This window comes from Anguilla anguilla, chromosome 7 (genome assembly GCF_013347855.1).
Source record: "Anguilla anguilla isolate fAngAng1 chromosome 7, fAngAng1.pri, whole genome shotgun sequence".
NCBI classification, from domain to species: Eukaryota; Metazoa; Chordata; class Actinopteri; order Anguilliformes; family Anguillidae; genus Anguilla; species Anguilla anguilla.
The window spans coordinates 30,501,789-30,522,298 of NC_049207.1; the positions used below are offsets into that span (position 1 = coordinate 30,501,789).

The window sequence follows — 20,510 nt, forward strand, 5'->3', positions numbered from 1 at the left end:
AAACAAAGTACAAAATACAAAAATAGTAAAAACATACAAAACACAGTCATCCCCACATCCCAACCCTAAAACAAAGCACCCCCCCCCCATCCCCCATCCCCCCCCCCCCCCCCCCCCCAAAACTAATTTACTAATGTCTGCAAGTTTGCTGTGTAAGGATCCAATGTTTTGTTAGACGGGAGAAAGTGTGAAAATCTGTGGATGTTATTAGTTCAGTTGGAAGATTATTCCATTGTTTTATGGCCATAAAAGTGAAGGATGATTTTCCAAAGGAGGTCTTGCGTTGTGGAATTCTGCACTCCCCCCCGAGTGGTTGATCTAGTGGCTCGTGTTGTTTTTTCTGAGCTGAGTGTGACAAAGTTCCTCAAGGGAGGAGGAGCAGCGTTATGAATAATCTTAAAAATTAGACAAACACTTGAGTACATGATAAAATTTTCCAAATTTAACATATTATATTTAGTGAGTACATGACAGTGGTGATATTGACGTGTTTTTTTATCATGAATTTTAAGGGCACTTTTATATAATGATTCGAGTGGTCTTAAGGCTGTTTTATTTGCCTGGGACCAACTTGACATACAGTACGAAAAGTGTGATAGAATCATTGCATTTAAATAGGTCTTTGATGCCTCAACCGTGAGGGAGTTTCTTATATGTCTAAAATTTGCAAGGTTAAATTTCAGTGTGTTACCCATGTTCTTAATATGCTTTTTGAAGTCAAGAGTTGGATCAAGCGTGACGCCCAGGTATTTAAATTCGTCCACGTTTTTAATTTTTTGTCCATTTACGCAGATGTCAGGACACTCTCTAAGTTTGTACCTATTGGTAAAATACATACTTACAGTTTTTCCAACATTTAAAGTAAGACAGGAGTCATTTAGCCATTTAGAAACATTTTCCATTTCCTTTGATAATTTTGTGGCGACTTCTATTGCGTTTTTCCCATGGGTGTATAACACGGTGTCATCTGCATACATCAAGATTTCAACATCATCGCATACAGATGGGAGATCATTGATGTATATACTGAAAAGCAGTGGTCCTAGAATTGAGCCTTGTGGCACTCCCATGGTGCAGGCTTTTAGGGGTGATAAGTTATTGTTAATCCGCACACACTGTTGTCGGCCATTTAGGTATGATTTTATCCAGTTTTGTGTTGTTATGGAAAGGTCATAATTAGCCAGCTTGTTGAGTAGTGTTTGATGATTAACCGTGTCAAAAGCCTTACGCAGGTCGAGGAAGACTGCTCCCACCACACCACCTTTATCTAGGTTTGCTTTAAGGACTTCAAGGAAATAGCAGCATGCCGTTTCAGTTGAATGTTTTTTTCTGAATCCAAATTGCATAGGGTGTAAAAGGGCCTTGGAATCAAGGTGTGCAATCAGTTGTTCTGCTACTACCTTTTCAGTGACCTTGGAGATGGCGGGGAGTATGCTGATAGGTCTATAATTACTTTCCTCCTGTTTATCTCCAGATTTGTAAACAGGGGTTATTATAGCCAGTTTCAAGGCACTAGGAAAAGTGCTCTCATTAATTGATTTGTTTATTATTTGAGTTATAGGAGTGGTTAAATTTTCTTTATATTTTTTTATAAATGCAGTATCAAGACCATAAATGTCCTTTGCTTTGCTGTTTGATAGAGTTGAGAGGATTTTGTTTACCTTTGTTTCATTTGTAGGTGTCAAAATTAATGCAGATCTGTGATAAACAGAAGCTTGAGAAAGGTGCGTTTGTGTAAAAATCTGACCCAATTCCAGGACAGAATTTATAAAATAATCGTTAAAATTTGTTGCAACAGCTAAGCTATCATTTTGAAGAGTACCATTTATTTTGAGCTGTATGCTACCACATTTAGATTTTTCCTTTCCAGTTAGTTTATTAATGCTTCTCCATAATTTTTTACTATTCCCTTTTGCTTCTTTAATGACTTCCAGAAAAAAATTTGCTTTAGCCTTTCTAAGTTGCATCGTGACTTTATTTCTCAGTCCTTTATAAATTAAACGATCAGTATTCAGTCCTGATTTTAGGGATTTTTTCAGGGAAGCATCTCTTTTTTTAATTAGATCCCATAGGTTACTATTAAACCAAGGCAAACTCCGTTTTACATTAGACTTCCGGGTCTTTGTTTTGGTATATTTTAATAGAATCTGTTTGAAAGCTGACATTAAATCGTCACACGCCTGCTCACACTGTTTATCTGCAATAGTGTCATTCCATTTAGTTTGCTTTATTTTGTTCTCAAAGAGCTCTAGATCTTTTTTTTGGAATGAAAGAGATATTGGAATTCTTTTTAATTTCATTTTGATTCCTGTATCGTGACTTTGTCAACTTTCTAGCTGCTAATGTAAGATTATGATCTGAAAGACCAGTGATTAAGTTATATATTTTTGTTATTCTGTCAGCTTTATTTGTAAAAATTAAATCCAGTAGGGTTTTGGAAGAATTTGTTAGTCTCGTAGGTTTATTTACCATTTGTGTCATCTGAAATGTTTTGGTGATATCCTTTAGCCTCTTTCTACGTGCTCTATCTAGCCAGTTTAAATTGAAGTCTCCCAGGAGAAGTACTTCTTTACCATCATAGCGTTTGAGAATTTCGGATAAATGGTCGAAGAAAACATTTGTAGCAGTAGGTGGTCGATAAAGCGCAAGTAGAACAAATGACATTTCAGGGGCTAGTGTAATGGTAACCCCAACACACTCCAGGGTGTTGTCAGCGATTTCAATTTGTTTACTTTGAATGCTCTGTTTAACATAGATCAGAACCCCGCCCCCCTTCCCTTTACTTCTATCTCGTCTGTACACATTATAACCTGGTATATTAAATATAGCTAATGGAGTTGTAGGAGTTAACCAAGTTTCCGTAAGACACAGATAGTCAAGGTTAGAGTCCGTCAGTAAATGTTCAAGTTGTTCAGTCTTTGATACGACGCTCCGTATGTTTAAGTGACCACCAAATATCCCTTTCGGTTTTGTTTTCGGGTTCCATAACACGTTTGCGTGATTTACAGTCTGAAACATTTTAGTTTTCTGTTGTTTTAAAATCGCAAAGTTGACGGTAGTCCGTGGCACATTCGTCGCAATAGTGGGACCAGCATATATCAGTTTGTGGCCGATATCATGTAGTTTAGACACCAGGTTTGCCGTCTTGTTGTTACCTTGTAATCCTGCGGGGAGAGTGTGGTGAAGGTGGATCTCCGGCCTGGCCGCAGGCCCGTGGGGAACAGCTGATTGCCGAGAGTCAACACCCTGCATTTGCCGATAGTCCACACAAATTGTGTGTTGAGATGAACGCAAACAATCGGCGGACCGATTTCCCCACAAAGGTATGACCGTGAGAATCAGCAGATACAGGGCCAAGATCGTAAAACGTGATAACTCCTTGGTTTTGATGTTTTTCAAGTACGATCGCCATAACGCCCATTTCCACACATATGCAATCTGAGAGTCCGGCGGTCTCCCAGTTTCTTTTAGGAGAGGTGAGGCAGCAGTACCTGCCAAGCTGCTACAAACACCTACCGCCATTTTTTCCCTATTGGTCCCTGATCATGTATTATTCATTTAAGGGGCTCGAATGAACATGACAAAAAAACAAAATATTAAACATCACAGGCCCTACCAATGGTAAGGTTGTATATTTACTCAATATTTATTCCCAGATATTGACTGTAGAATGACATGGTACCCATTCTTCTTACTATAAAACTTGACAGCGCTCCCTTTTGTTACGTCACTTCCTGTTTGGTGGGTTTTTTTAGACGCGGAAGTAAAATTCTCTCACAAAAACGACTCCAGAAGTCACTGTAGTGTATATATAATCTCATAAAAAACACGTTTTCAACGTACAAAAATGCCAAGTTACTCACACATACAAGACATACACCGTCAATAACTCATTCATTCAGACTGCCAAAATCCAGGCCTGCCATTAAAAGTATTGATATCAAAATGACGCCAAGTTACGGTACTACAAACAATATAGGCTATAGCCGCGTTTCCACCAAAATTACCCGGAACTTTCAGTCCCAGGAACTACTTTACCAGGAACTAAAAGGTTCCTTCAGCCAATGGTTGTCTGCGTTTCCACCGGGGTCTCAAGTACCGCGAAGATTAGGCAAATTAGCCCACTGACGTTGTCGTCGGTCCATCTGTCATATGATTTCTTCTGTAACCCCATACTACCACCGAAGTAGCCTACATTATTTTCTAATATCCGGGACACCCCGGAGGGATTTATTCCACTTATATACAACGGGTTACCAACAATGACTATATATAGCCGCGTTTCCACCAAAATTACCCGGAACTTTCAGTCCCAGGAACTACTTTACCAGGAACTAAAAGGTTCCTTCAGCCAATGGTTGTCTGCGTTTCCACCGGGGTCTAAAGTCCCGCGAAGATTAGGCAAATTAGCCCACTGACGTATGAAAAAGCGGCGTTGTCGTCGGTCCATCTGTCATATGATTTCTTCTGTAACCCCATACTACCACCGAAGTAGCCTACATTATTTTCTAATAACCGGGACAGCCCGGAGGGGTTTATTCCACTTATACAACGGGTTACCAACAATGACTATATATGGTTACTTTTGTATTTATTGATTTTCATATATCCTCTCAAACACATTCATTATGTTTTTATGCGAACATTCGCTTTCATGTCTTGACATCCGAAGCGACAGAATGCATTCACATTTATATGTATAACTGGCAACAACAGCAGAAAACATGCACACGTTGTAAACAATTTGCTGTTTGATTACTTTCTCGTCGTCAATTCCATATAGGCTAATGGCAAAATGACAAGAATAGAACGAAAACTCGGACTTGCGTGAAAATGTAAATTAGTAGTGGTACAGCCACCGTTTGCTTTCCTTCGAAGTTACTGCTAGCCGAGCAGCGAAGTGTGCCCTCCAGATGCGAACCATGCACCATAAATGAGTCCATAGTCTTCCTGGTCTTTTCGTGGAATTGAAAAATGGCAGTAAAATTGAGTAAAATTACGGCAGTCTTAAAAAGCTAAAGGGAAGATTACTAGAATTAACCTGTTATTTTACCCGGATAAAAAGTGCGGAAGGTGATTTCCAGTTTGCTTGTACTGTATCACCAATGTTAATTATGCAGAACTACCGCATACCTCACATAACTGTATCAAACGTTTTGAGTCAGTTACAACGGGCTAACAAAGAAAATCCGGAAGAAAATATTCAGCAACCGAATTAATCCGTTTGAATGTTTTGGTAGCCTACGTAATATGCTGTCCCAGCACGAATGCTTAGCATTTTATAAAACGAATACTAAAGCAAGAAAAGAACAGAAGAGCACACGTTATAATTCCAAGACGTTGACAGGCTATAACCAAAAGTAGGCTACTGCGCCGCATAACATACAAGTTTGATTTGAAGTTATTATGAAAATAAATTGGTTTGCCGCTGCATATTTTCAAACAAGGCGGGTAATGGCGGAAAATAAATACAACACAAATGCTACGAATACTCGACCAATCAGAAATGTTCAGCGCTGCAAGCTCCACCCAAAAGGTTCCTGTACTTTCGGAAAGTACTACCCCCCGAGCAGGAACGTTTTGGGGGGTAAAACAAAGCCCCCAGAACTAAATTTAGACCCTAGTTCCTGCGGTGGAAACGCACCGAGTTCCTCAAAAGGTTCCTAGTTCCGGGGTATAGTTCCTGCGGTGGAAACGCGGCTTATATGTCCAATTTGTATTGGTATGTATGTATTTTGGTGCCCAGCCTTTCTGTTGCGTGAATGATTGTATGTTTCTTGGTATAAGTGTCTGTTCGTAAATGTGAATGTACCATGCTGCGAGGGAAATGTCCCCATGGGGATAAAGAAGTTCTCTATGTATGTACAATATGTAGCCTATTTTACATGTATCTATTGTACGTTGCAAATATACAATCACTTGTACATTTACTCAAATTCAGTTCAGAAGCAAGTATAAACATATGTTTTCTGGAGAAATATGCTTCCTGTAGTGACTTGACCAGCAGTTTTCTACATGAATTTCAATGTGTTCCATGAGGCAATACGAAATATTTGACACTTTGATCTGACACAAAGTTTGCATGACATTGTAATATGGTAAGATTACAAAACACAGGGCCAAGTGACTTGAAAGAATTGAGGAAATATTGGGTAGCATTGCTTTGGAATACATGTTATTAAATTTCGGTGAGGCAAGATAGCATATATTGTTTGTAGTACTGTAACTTGGTGTCATTTTGATATCAATACTTTTAATGGCAGGCCTGGATTTTGGCAGTCTGAATGAATGAGTTATTGACGGTGTATGTCTTGTATGTGTGAGTAACTTGGCATTTTTGTACGTTGAAAACGTGTTTTTTATGAGATATTTCTTTTTGCAAAGCGTTTTATTACGAGAGTGAGAAATGCGAAGTGACCCTGTAAGAAACGGTTCTGGATTATGGCTATCCTTGTGTGAATTTGTACAGTCCGATGAGCGTGTACGTTTAGCAGTTTCGGTTTGCTATATATGTAGAACAGTGGCTGTGACAAATGGTGCGGTGGCGTAATTGTAAACGCATCAGAAAAGGTGAAATATGGCCAATGTATGTAGGCTACTCACGGATTTGACGGGCATCCAACGAGCCTCGATTGACAAAAGAATCAGCAAGCCCGTAGAATTAGAGCTGCCTAGGTCGCAACTTGTGTACCCTTCTGTCCTGCTCCGTTGTCTGTTATTTCGTAAAGATGCACTTTTAGTGTTTGTAAGGTTTATAAGGCATTTTGATAGGCTTATCTGCAGGTAGGAATCCTCTTTGCTGTTTTGTTAAGCTAGAACCGGAAAAGTTGAAAATAGGAGCAGACGCATATGTCCCAGCAGGCTTTGCATATGAGAAAATAACAACAGTGTGAGATAAATTAGGCGAAATGATGAAATTGCGTAGTTGAAACAATATGTTTTTAGCAGAATGGGCATGTAGGTGAAGGTTGACATGATCACAGACTATAGCGCGAAGTAAATGAAGTGACCATGAGCGAGCTTAGTTTCCTTATCAAACGGTATATATAACAGTCTGTATTTAGCGTTAGTTGTTGAAGTGGAGGGTTAAATAATGTGTGCAATCTATTGCACTAATGTGTTTTTCTCATGTTCAGTGCTAGTAGTTATATTTATGAGTGAATCATGATTTTAAATGTAATGTTTTAATGCGGAGTTGCAGAATGTACATACGTAGTAATTGTTTGTATGTGGCTAGATAGAGAACAGGGTGAGGTAACATGAATGTAGAAACGTGGCGTTTGCTGATAAGAAGGTTTTGTACGGTAGCCAAGTGAAGAAATATAGTTAGTAGAAATGGCACAGTGGTGAACTGGTGTAACTTTTTAATAAAAGGAATACATTTGCCGTCATGAAATGCATATGGGTGGCCGTGAGTGAGTTTTGGTAAAGCAAATATAAGCGTAAGAAAACGTTAGTGTAAAAGAGGAAATGACCTGCCTGAGGGCGAGGCGGGATTCAAGCCTTAAACCGGAGGTTTACCAGTCTGTGACTTCGTTAGTGCAGCACCATGCCATAGCTATGCAATGAGTGAAATATCATTAGCAAACCTGCCGGTGGTTTTAAAGAAGAACACAGGCCAGTAAGCACAGAAGAGCTCCCGTTGAATCCATATGGCTTAGCAATATTGTAGCCAGTTAATAACTGAACGTACAGACGGTACGTCATAATGCATATGGCTTAGCAATACTGTAGCCGGTTAATAACTGAATGGTGAACGGCGGGTAGATATGGTGCAAAAGCAATAATTGATAAGTAGTAGACAATTATTAGTGAGGGTCGAAGCAGGTTAAAGAAATGTGTTCCTAGCTGGGCTTGAACCTACGACCCCGTGTTCCCAAGACTGTAACCTTGCCCACTAGGCCACAGGCAGACTAGCTGTTTAAATTGGAAATGTTTCAGAGTAAAAAGGTATGGGTATTTTGCGTGTGTATGCGCGTTTTTTATTGGGTCATGTATGTGAAGATTTGGCTGGTGTCAGTGAAATGTCCAATGGGGAGACATGTTGTTAGTGGGATAGGCGGCAGGAAAAATAAGAATGAGAAGAAGAAGAAGAAAACGCAAAACCCCCTTAGTTTGGGGCTTTATTGTGTGGACATGTGAAGTTGTTTATGAATTCTGTCTGTTGAAATGGGGTCAGGATGTACAGAATTTAATGTTTTTAAGGGCTGAGTGTCTGTGGCTGTTGTGGTTATTTCTGTGGGGAACCCTGAAAAGTGCCAAACTCTCAGTGCTGTATAGGTATGGGGCATGCCCCCGCCAAGGCGTAACTTGGCGGGATGGCATACCTGCCATCCCAATTATATTTTTTATGAAAATCTAGTTCCTACATCATTTTCCTACACATTGATTCACTGGGGTCTCCAACCTGCAATATTCCCTTTAATAACGACGTTCTTGGAGACTCAATGGGGGAAAATTAACCAACATGGCAACCCTGGTCTCGATTGGAGCGCTGATTGGATAGTTTAAAATGCCTTGAACGATTGGTTCTCCATGCCGGAAGCGTGAAAGCAGTGCCAAAAGTCTGTTTGTAGCTTTCTTCTTGTAAACTGTGCGTTGCATGTAAGTGTCGTACGTAAAAACTGTTTTGCATTCGTACTTTTTCTGGTCACAAACCACTTCAGATCACAAAACACATGTAGATTTTAATTTACAGACGTGACCTTCCCCCCTCACGAAAATCTATATCAACAAACACAACGATTTTATTATAGGTTCAACTTGCTGAGTACAAACACGAACCATAAGTTGCAAGCACAAGATTGCTTACAAGTACAAAATACTTTTGTTTCAGTTTCAACTCGCAATGTACAAACACAAACCATAAGTTGCAAGCACAAGTCATTGCTTACGAGGGGCATCAATTGTACAGCGCTTTGGATAAAAGCGCTATAAAAATGCAGTCCGTTTACCATTTACAATACTTTCGCCACTAATTTGAGCCTATAGAAAGACGCTTGACTCTGGTTCAGGTTGGTCTGATGTAGTCGTCGCTGCGTTAGTAGAACGAGAAAATTCGTACAAGAGGCCAGTTTTTGATATCTACAACTACATTTTGACTAGTCAATTGAAGATATCTATAAATGTATTCCGACTAGTCAGAATGATAGTTGAAGATATCTCCCAAGTAATATCGGTCTAGTTTCAAGATATCCTCTTTGTAGATCTTAAAGGAACATTTGACTAGTAATAAAATTCGAGATATCTCCACTTTAGTTTTGACTTGTCATATCTCCAGTTCAAGATATCCACAACTGTATTTTGACTAGTAAAATCTTAGTTTCAGATATCAAAAAATATAATTTAGATATCTTCAATAACAAGGAAAGATATGTTTAATTGGAATTATGACTAGTCAGAACTAAAGTGAAGATATCTCGAATTCGAGTTACGACTAGTAATTTAAATGGAGATATCTGGAGATATCACGTTTTAGTCAAAACTGAATTGTAGATAATTGGAGTTCCATATAACTTAATGGCGAAATCTTACTTGTCAAAATGGAATTCGAGATATCTAAAAATTAACGACTAGTCAAAATGTAATTAGAGATATCTTGAATTAGCATTTTGACTAGTCATAAATGAATTACAGATAGGCCTATCTGTAATGAGAATCCGGACAAGCTATTAGATGTTAAAAGGGCTATAGCCTACTAGTCAGAACTAAAGTGAAGATATCTCGAATTTGAGTTACGATTAGTCATAATTTAAATGGAGAAATCTGGAATTCACGTAGATAGGCAAAACTGAATTATAGATATCTTTAATTGGAGGTTCCACACATGAATGGCTCAAGTAACTTCAATCTTACTAGTCAAAATGTAATTCGAGATATCTTAAATTAACGTTTTTACCAGTCAAAATGCAACTAGAGATATCTTAAATTAGCGTTTTGACGAGTCGAATTAATATCTGTAATGTGAATCCGGTCAGGCTTAATGTTAAAAGGGCTTTCCATAAACGCACGATATTGACAATAACCCAAACTTCGGCGTAATTCAAAAATAAGACAATTGTGCACTCCAGCCAAACCAGATTAAGCCTGCTGATCTTAATTTAAAAAGTAGTAGTAGGCTACAGATTCCATGCCACTTTCCCAAAGTGGGGTTGTTAACTGCTAGTCAAATTCCCACAAATCCGACTCCTAAATCACCCCCTGCAATGACTGGCTTGACTACCCTACCCACTTTGATTACCAAGGTCATCGTTGCAAATGATAGTTGAATTTTAAATAAACAATTAAAAAATTATAATTAAAATGTAAAAAAAAAAACAAAACCCTACCCACAAATCTGAAGTTTATTCGGACTTTTTTTCAGTGTTACATTCGTTTTCTATCAACATTATGTTCACTGGACAACTGTACAGGCGGTAGTCTTGCAGTTGCGTGCATGCTTTTCAACAAATATAACAACTGTAAGCAAACGTATTGAAGTTTTACTCCACCTTTTAGAAGACACTCACCTTTCGTTTGGTTGCGACGTTACAGAGGAAAGCTAACTGTTATAAGCTTGATATTTGGAGAGACGATTCACCTGTTTAGTAACTGAGCATAGCTTCCTCTTTTCAGTAGAAAAGTAACATGCAACAAAAATAACCGTTTCGAGAGGGAAACGAAAGTACTGAAAGATTTCATTTCCTTCTTGTACCCTCTGGTCGGTAGGGTTTATCTTAAAGACGTAGTACATATTTTCCGCAACCTTCTCGTCTGGGCTAGTGGCTGGTTAAACCTGTGGCACGAGGGAATTGTAATTCGTTGCTACTTTCCCCAGCATTTCTCCCCACTTCTTTAGTGTTCCAAAGGTCCAACGGCTAAGCGACCATAACCGTAACTGCGTAAAAATGTACGCAATTCCAGTAAGTGAACATGCAGCTTGCAGCGTCAATTCACAAAAGTTTTCACAACAGACTTTATATTGAACCCCAGCTCCCGCTCCCGCCCCCCCCCCCCCCCCCCCCCCCCCCAAAAAAAGTGAGACTGAGTGGAACCTTTGGCACAGGAAGATGTGATAGTGAATCAGTCAATTTTCAAATCAGTACAGATTCGTCAGTAATCAGAAAGTTCTTGGTAGATGTTGTTGTCCTGATAAAGTTGAATACAAATTATTCTTTTGCTTGCTTTAGGCTGTGGCGTGAGAATGAAAGCCTTGGTGTTCCTGACTGAGCCAGGAAAGCTGGGAGCACCAGGGGAGGGGGGTTGGGGACCCCAGAGCAGACCCAGCTGTTCTGGATGGTTGGTTTGAGGACCCCAGCCGGCTCTCAGGGACCACACCTGGTGACCACTGATCCACAATTAAGTGTGTATGAATAATCAGAAACATTGTCACGTGTGTATGCACACGCGCAGACACAAACACACACACAACTGCACAAACAAAAATGCAAGTATGCACTCATTTATAGCATGCTACAGGCTCCCATGGACACACACAAGGCCATTTGTTACAACGGTTTTACTCTGGCTTATTTTAGAACAGAAATAGAGCATTAAACCCAGTGTAAAATAATTGCTGGCTGATTGTACAGTACTTAAACAGTAACAACTTGCTATTATTCAAGAAAGGGGAAGAAATCAGCTTCAACTGTCAAACCAACATGGAATTAATAATTCATTAACATATTACAAACCCATGTCACCCTCACACAACTGGAGCTAAAGCAGCCCCTCTCCCGCCCTGGTTTGAGGCTGAGAATGACAGCAGTTACCATCAGTTCCTCATGATCTAAAGAAAGCCAAAGGGGGATTCAGTGGGCCCCCCTCCCCCTCTCCCGGAAGATGAGTAGAGACCTATCCAGAGGCGGAGCCAGCAGCACGCTTCATCAGCTCCTCATCCTGTACAGACAGTTCAGTCAGCTTGCGGCCCAGCCGTTCATGAAGTTCCAAGTACTTGGCTACACAGCGGTCCAGGCACACAGCCTCTCCCTTAGAAAGCTCTGCTTCCTTGTAGTGGGGGGGCACACACTTCCTGTGGCAGGCATTGGTCATGCTGGGGCGAGGGGGCAGAGGAGAGGAACACAAGTTACACCAGTGACTGGAAAGAGAGAAAACCCATTATTACTATGTGCAATCAGTCACTTATAGATTTGAATCTAACAGCATCTTGCAATGGAACTAGTGTAGTTTACAGAGCTGTCAGAAAACTAAAACAAAGGTAATTGGCTAGTTGGAACAAAAAACCAGGACCAGAGCTGTGCACCCCTGCTTTAAAGTCAATCATTGCTTGTAATAGTACTGTAAAACAAAAAGTACAAGAGATCCCACTCTGTAAATTTGTATGTGTATACGTTGTGTATACACCAATATAGAACAAAATATGAGAAATTGACCAAAATTTTAAAAATTAGTTTTGACATTGATTATAAATGTCCATTGTTAATTAGATTATTTACAGTAAGTCTTTGTGATTACAATGAGACCAAAATATTGTTTTTGCTATTTACGGTTGTCAAACTGTAGGTCTCAAAAGTAGATTGGTACTTGGTGGGTAGGCCAAAAGGGCAATGAAAATGCACTCTGTCCTTAATTTTCTTAAAGGGGAATTCCACTGTAGATTAACCTTTACTTGGGTTCCCTCGGCAGATTTCCAATGCTTTCATATTTATTTTTTGTCATATTTTTTTCTATTCTGTTCAGCCTAGATAAAAAGCCTAGAAAAATTTTTGATCCAGGAAAAATGTAAAATGTTATTGCCTGCTTCTATTGATCACCACAATATGAGCTTTTGGCACAATTTGCACTGGGGCAAGTTCGATTAATTTCTACGACACTCATAGGAAATATTGACTCCAGGCTGGATCTGTGTTGATTCTGGAACAAAGTCAGCACTGTCAGACCAGAACTGGCGCAGAACCAGCTTGGAATCGCAGGCTATCTGGATTAGCTCTTCATATAATTCTATTTCTGGGTCGTGGCAGCCATCTTGTGGTGGTGCCACATGGCGAGGTATCAATTAAGCTTGTAAGTCAAATTGCCTCCAGGGGGCGTCTGGTTCGTGACATCACAGCCCAATGTTAAAATCTTATTGACTTTTTTAAAATCATTGATTGTAAAATATCTATAGCGATTAAAAATAAAAGATTTCTCACGTTTTTTTGGGACCGTCATTCTCTACCATAGCATGTGCTTGGTTATATTTATTTCAATCTCTGGAGGGAAAAAAACGGATTTATGTCAATTTACGATGTGATGGTGGTCCTGAGCTACACTAAATCAATCAGTTGCACGGATACACGTCACAACCACGTGTGCTCGTAATTCTACCCGCCAAGTGCGGTGCCTTGGCTGCCCCTAACTGCTGGTCTGGGATCAGATTTCCCTTCCCATGTCCTAACTTTAACCATTAGTAGGAGAAGAAAATAACTGACTCTGGACCAGCAGATAGGGCCAACTGGCTGGCTAGCTGTACCCACGACAAATGTGGTGTCACTGGTTAGCTTAATGCATTTTTTCAATGGTCAGGACAATAATGTTAAGTTAAGAAGGGAGAAAATCATTCCAAATCCAACCATGTAGAGCAGGTCATATACAGCCAGTGTAGATTAGCGGGACTGTCAGTGCCAGCATGAAAGATATCGTTTATAAAGTTTCGGTTAGCTAACGTTAACGTTAGGAAGGGCTGGATCAGCAGATAGCTAGCTAGCTGTCAAAGTCAGGTTTATTTGCCATTACAAACCATATGCTGTACAGTGCACGATGTAACGGAACTTCGTTTCGCAAGGCTTCGGTGTAACAGACTTTCAGTGTGCTCACAGCACTTACAAAGGAATACACACATTGTGAAAATCAGAATCACAGCGCACTTAGACAAGACAGGTGCAGTAGGCAAGAGATAGACAATTTCTAATAAATAGTTTTATTAAAACATAGTAAGTAGTAAATATATTGTCAGTAATTTATCGAAAACCATGCTGGCTAGCTATATTGTTGTTGTGTTGTGATAAAAATATCTATGACGTTATATTCCATTTGAAATTACGACTGAAGTTAGTTAGGTTAGGTTGTAGGCCTACTCTTTTATACGGTCTGTGGCTGTACTTTATAGATCCCTGAAAGGAAATCCTGTTGTCATCACGACCGTACAATTATGATGTGAAATAAACAATATAACTTAATAGTAACAAATCTGTTATTTCCAGTCATTTTAAATTGAAATACGATATCAAAGTGACCAGAGCCGGGCGGCCCTATACGCTCCCTACGCAAGTTGCGTAGGGCCCCGCAAATTACGCAAGGGCCCTGCCTCCCCCTCGTGTCAAAGCAGGTATCAATGTTTACAACTTAGATGAGAGGATGACGCGAAACTATCCTTCTGGTCACGAAAAGAGAAAAAAAACACACCATGAGAGTGAATTGCGGGAACAGCAATCAGGTAAACTTGCATTCTCTCCTCTCCAAGTTTGATGTCAGCAAATAACAGTAACGTTAAGTTGATGTGCTAGCTTGCAGTGCATCTCTCTCTGTCTGTCTTACTAACCTATAGCTGGGCAGTGCATCTGGTCTGTCTGTGTCTTGCTTGCTAGCCACTTCCAGGGCTGTGTTCTGTGACTTTGTGCCTGACAATAGTGAGAGTGAAATAAGTAAGGAATAAACCACGATGGGCTGTCCCGTATTATTTTACCGTTGTTAAGCAAAACTCTCGATGGTAGTTTATTTGGACCGTTGTTATGGAAAAACTCTGGTTGTTAATTCTATGAAAACAATTCCATCGAGAAAAATAGTTCCTTCTCATTTCATACCATACAATTAGCTTTTTGTAATTTTTTGCATTACATTATTTAGGAAAACTGCATGAAACCATAACTCAATCAACAATCAATCAATCAGCTTTTTAAAATGTTGCGGTCTCGCAGTATAGACATAGGGTTTCTCCAACACCCTCTGAAACCGGGTTTGAATGCCAGCTATCTTTAGGTTCACCGTCACTTGTCAGTGTTGTCACCTAGCCTATATTAAAATTCTGGGTTTTAGGTCAGAATGGTCTCACGGCATGATTGTTATCCCGGCTAGCTAGCTAGCTAGCTAACTATTAATTGTATTCAAAGCAGCGGTTAATATTTAATGCAATCGTTTACAAAGATACGGATGAAAATGCGTCCCGTAGCCATGACTTAAATATGGAACGCCTATTCTACTGTCAAAATAAAGGACGATAGTGTATTTTGCGGTATGGTTGGCATTCCTAAATGAAGCCAGTAACTGGCCTACAACCGTGATTCATTCATCATGATTTTTTTTTCCCTCAGACGCAGAGTGATACTGAATTGTGCAAAGGAATTAGACGTCATACGTGGTATGGTTAATATACCACGGCTATGAACCAATCAGACTGCTTGAATTGAGCTACCCGTTTTATAATGCTTAATTATTACGTCTGATAAACGCCAACGGGCAACTGTGTTTATAAACTGCAGCGCAGAAAAGATAACCGCGTCGCGCGTGAACATGCGTTCATATGCGCATGCACAAAATTAAACTTGCGCTTTCCAGCAGCAACCTCTGTGGGGTCCAGTCCAGACAATATATGGGCGTGATAGCACTCCTCATAGGCGCACATAATTTTAAAACAAGACAATGATTATCTAGTCTCTCAGTCAAGGTTTAGTTACAACTCTGGACTAATGCAAGATGGAAAGCAATGGATTGACATTGACTACTGATTAAATATTCTTATTCTTAGACTGACAGATAGAGCAAACTTTTTTAAAGGAGGGAGGACTGTAGTGGGAGCACTGGGGTGTCAGGTGGGACTGTGTGGCAATGGAAAATGGTTAACATGGCTCACGGGTCAGGTAGGAGGGCCCCTTAACAGAATTTTGCTTAGGGCCCCAGGGAGGTCAGGACCGGCTCTGAAAGTGACACTAGAAATAGAAGGACGCAAGCGTGTTCCAGCTGAGCCGTGACGATGTAAGCGTGCGTCGTGAGCACAGGACGGATTGTAGCACAGTGGGTAAGGAACTGGGCTTGTAACCGAAAGGTCGCAGGTTCGATTCCCGGGTAGGACACTTCCGTTGTACCCTTGAGCAAGGTACTTAACCGAAATTGCTTCAGTATATATCCAGCTGTATTAATGGATACAATGTAAAATGCTATGTAAAAGTTGTGTATGAGAGCGTCTGCTAAATGCCTGTAATGTAATGTAATGCACAGTACCGGTATGTGTAGTTCCTAAGCGTACTAAACCTACACAACGTTGTACCTTGTACTTCTCATGGGTCAATCGTGCTGCTGATATTATATTTCATGAGTCATATATGTCATGAGTACCACATACCAATAGCTAACTGGTTCCCGACTTGTAACTAAAAATATCGTTTATTGAAAATTGCCCCATTCATTTTCCCATTGACAAATTTGCGGGAAAAAGAGGGGAGTGGCTTGGTGACGTTTTCACTTACAAGCTCTATTGAACAGAATTTAATGGAACCACGTGACCACGTTTCCCTTCTAGTTCTTATACAGTTCATTGGGCCCGTCAGTGAAACGAAGGAAGTAACCGGAAACAGCCTGGACTGCGCACTCTTGAGGGAAAAAGCACTTGCTGCCCATTTAATTCAATGTAGAAGTGATTGAAAACCTCATTGGTCCATTTTTTGTGATCATAAATTTCATTATGCGGAGCAGTTTCTGAAACAATGGTTGTTTTGGTCCAGAAGTCTTGGGAAAATATTTATTAAAATGTGCATATATTATTACGGAATGCGCATTTTTCTATTTGCTTTTCAAATGAAACGTAACAGTCATCCATCGAGTTTCAAAATACCATCGGGGACGTATTATTTCGCCTTCAAAAGTCTGATATTCACCGTTCACTTTAATGGATGCTCCAATGTTTTACCCTCAAAACGTGCACTACAGGCTTACTTCCGGGAGTTCAAAAGCTTAGGTCAGCCAAGGGCGCTTCCCTGTCTAGTTAAATATGCATGTCCGTCTATGGACAAAAATGAAGCTACGGAGCTATGCGTCATCACGTGATGAAACTGAATGTAACCACGTTTCCCTTCTAGTTCTTATACATTCCAGTGATACTACTACATATAGGCAATAATCCGGAAAGTATAAATTGTATACTTATGGAATTAAATTGTTTCTACAAACATGTATTGCACCACATATCACAAATTCGTTGCATTAAAAGTTACTTCAATATTGAATTCACTTAGAGCCATTTTCACATCGACGCTGCAGCAAAATAACGTGTGAATTGGAAACCTCACACCAGCTGGACAATGAAAGCACCAGTATATTTGCTACACACACATATATATATGTGTGTATAGCAAATCATCATGCAGGTGATCTGCAGGTAGCTAGCAGCTGTATGCAGATAGCTACCCGCCCAGTAGCTGCCAAGTCTGTTACCGATTGTACATGTCCGCCATCATTTCGACTTCCAGCTCCGCCGCCAGCTGCTGCGCCTTCATGGGATCCATCTCCACGTTTCTGCCTCACCGAATTTACCCCGAACCCACCCCGGTGACAATCCCAGCCTGTATCGGGCTTCTACCTAAACCGTAACTTTGGCCACGTTTAACCTTCAGCTGCAAAACAGGGCGCGTGTTTCCATTAGCAGCAACGTAACGGCTGTTCCGCTGTCAATAAAGTTGTGCATCCAAAGCGAACGTAGAGTTCTCCCAGAATGCAAATTCGTCGCATCCATGACTCGATTGAGCCTAATTTCTTCGCAGCGACACCTAGCGATAATCTGAGTTCATCCACACAGAAACATGTACTCAGCGCAGGGCACTCACGGGGTCTTTAATTCCAACCAAAATGCTTGCAATCAGGGGCGTCATGCAAGCCAAAATTCTGTGGGGTGGGGTGGGGTGGGGTGGGGGGCGCAATTAGAGCGGGGGGCATGGGGGTCCTTCCCCAGAAAAAAAGAAAATGATGCAATTTTCTGCAATTTACATATATATTCAAAGACTTTGGGGTGATTATTTTAAAACTTCACTAAATCAGTTTTTGTAGCTCAGGAATCTCCCACTTTATATTAGGATAAATACTGTATATTTATTTAGATATTTTCATGTCAATTATTTGTGCTGTTATGGTTATTGAAAATGACACTCACTTATTCACTCACCTCTACACTAGTTTCCACACTGCTGCCACTTTTCTTGAAAAACAGCTAAATCTTGTCTGCTTCACCCAAACATTTTAAGGGGCATAAATTCACATAAGAAGAATATAACCACAATGCAAATAAATTTAGAGAACTTATAGATAATAAAGCCACAGATGAAAGGAACCTGCCAACATGGTAATAGCTGTATTTTCAAACACAATGCATAGGAAGCAGCATGAGTACAGATGAGACTGTGCTGACATCACACAGCAGTGTCTGCTCCATTTCCAAACTGCTCAGCCTCCTTGAAAGATCCATCATCACCACTAGCCAAAATAATACTAATTGCTAAAATATGTTTTTGTGGCTTTCATTTATCAAACGACTTCGTTTTGTTCCCTTACCACCAAATAGGCTAATTGACTGCCTCTTACACAGTACTTTGACAACATTATTATTATCATCATCATCATCATTATCATCATCATGTTGTTGTGAGAATCATCATTACGCTATTCACTAATCTTTACCTGCTTCACACAGATCAGCAACTAACTGCCTGATCATCATCAGTATCCCTTGAATGGTCTGAAATGTTCATATGAAAGAGGGAACAAATCTTTCAATTAAATCTGCATACATTCCAGTAGCCAGTTTGGATATAAAATGTCATCACTTCATCATTTTATCCTATTAGACATTTGTGTGAAGCTTTGTCATAATTAGCATATGAATTCTTGAGTTATGGCCAAAAACGTGTTTTGTGAGGTCACAGTGACCTTGACCTTTGACCACCTAAAAAAAAAAAATCTAATCAGTTCATTCTTGAGTCCAAGTGGATGTTTGTGCCAAATTTGAAGAAATTCCCTCAAGGCATTCCTGAGATATCGCGTTCACGAGAGAATGGGATGGACGTGAGGTCACACTGACCTTGACCTTTGACCACCAAAATTTAATCAGTTCATTCTTGAGTCCAAGTGGACGTTTGTGCCAAACCGGATTGAGGGATGGCTACTAACTTTAGCTGGTGCTAGCCAACTATCTTGCGAAGCAAACTATGCCTATATTTCTCAAGTGCAATTAAGTGTGCATAACTAATTGCATTTCATTTTCACACATTTGAAAAAGGGATTGATGCTCTACTAACCACTTCAGCAACACACCATTAAGCTGTAGCCTACATCTCCTCCAGCACTGATGTGCAACAGAGTTCTGTGTGCGTGTGTACCTGCTGTTGAGAACCTTTTATACAGTCTATGTCACAAACCAATTTCATCCTGCAACCGTTGTAAGAAACCAATACCATAGGGAAAGGGTGTGTGTGACTTTTTGAGGTATGATCTATGACATAATTAGAAGAATATGTCTGACTCATAATATAAAATGATCATAACTACATATTATAAAAAATAATAGTAATAAAATTAAATTAAATATAAAAAATCCAGATATCAAAAATCTGGTGGGGCACGTGCCCCCCCAGCTTGAATGGACATGGACGTGTCTGCTTGCAATTCCATGTTTTGGAAAAGCGATCACTAGACAGGAAAAACAAAATTTTTAAATGATGACTTACTATAAATTTAATAAAAGAAACTGTTGTTTCAGCAATTGCTCACATGCTACAGAAACAGTGGGAATATGATCTGATACACAAATAGTTTGCAAACTATTCCCACACATTCCTTGGCTGTGACAGGCTCAAGAACAAACAGGACCTGCTCTGTGAATTAAAAACTCCAGCTGCCAAAATCATTAAGACAGTTCCCTGCCGCCTGATGGTTTCTACCTAGTTGTTCTGAATTTGACAGGCTGTGCGAAACGGCAAATTTATGCAAAGCTAGTTACATGTAGTTTTTTTCAAATATGTGAAAGAGGTTTCCCAGAGCTCTCACCTGGTCAAGTGCAGTTTGGAGGAGAGGCGGATGGAGGATGGGGGTAGGGGGGGCTCTGGAGTAGAACAGGAACTCAATCAGTCTCTTCTCCAGTCACATCAATGTCTCCTTCCTCTTCCTCCTCTGATGATGTCATGGGATTGAGCCCCTTCATCCACATCTCAGGCATCAGTATGAGTGGAAGAGGGGAACAATCTAAAATATCTACTTCCACTTCCTCTTCCTGCTCCAAGCCTGATCCCTCTGTGACCCTGGGTATCACCTGAGTGGGCGGTAACACCTGGGTGGCCAGGTGACGCAAAAGAGGAAGTTTTTTTTCACAGACTACAACAGATGACATCCTCTGCTTCCACATTACCTCTCTTTTTGTCTCATCTCCAGGCCCAATGTCTGGGAAAAGAGAACCGTTAGTCAGTCTATTAGCTTTATCTGTGCCTCGGCAGGAATAACACACACTACACGTTTGATCATTTCTTTATATGTTTGACAGATGAAAGCAAATTCAG

General features: G+C 40.2%; 2 protein-coding genes across 8 annotated transcripts in view; both read right to left on the reverse strand.

Annotated features, from left to right (window-relative positions):
- Positions 1 to 10,868, reverse strand: part of unc93b1 (unc-93 homolog B1, TLR signaling regulator) — a 32,727-nt gene extending 21,859 nt beyond the window's left edge. Inside the window, exon 1 of the mRNA XM_035425949.1 lies at positions 10,509 to 10,868. The gene's annotated coding sequence lies outside the window, so the exon portion shown is untranslated. The remainder of the gene's footprint in view (positions 1 to 10,508) is intronic.
- A 556-nt stretch (positions 10,869 to 11,424) lies between these two features.
- The window catches only part of timm10 (translocase of inner mitochondrial membrane 10 homolog (yeast)), a 91,104-nt gene continuing 82,018 nt past the window's right edge, over positions 11,425 to 20,510 (reverse strand). For 5 of the 7 annotated variants that reach the window (XR_004766140.1, XR_004766139.1, XR_004766138.1 and 2 more), the window contains 2 exons: positions 20,005 to 20,394; positions 11,923 to 12,031 (listed from right to left, as the gene is read on the reverse strand). Coding sequence is in view for 2 of the 7 variants with exons in the window: in XM_035425947.1 (XP_035281838.1) it covers positions 11,833 to 12,076; positions 17,404 to 17,474 (315 nt within the window). In the remaining 5 variants the exon portion in view is untranslated. Of the gene's footprint in view, positions 12,077 to 17,403; positions 17,674 to 20,004; positions 20,395 to 20,510 lie in introns of those variants that run through there. The other 2 variants (XM_035425947.1, XM_035425948.1) reach the window with 2 other exon arrangements.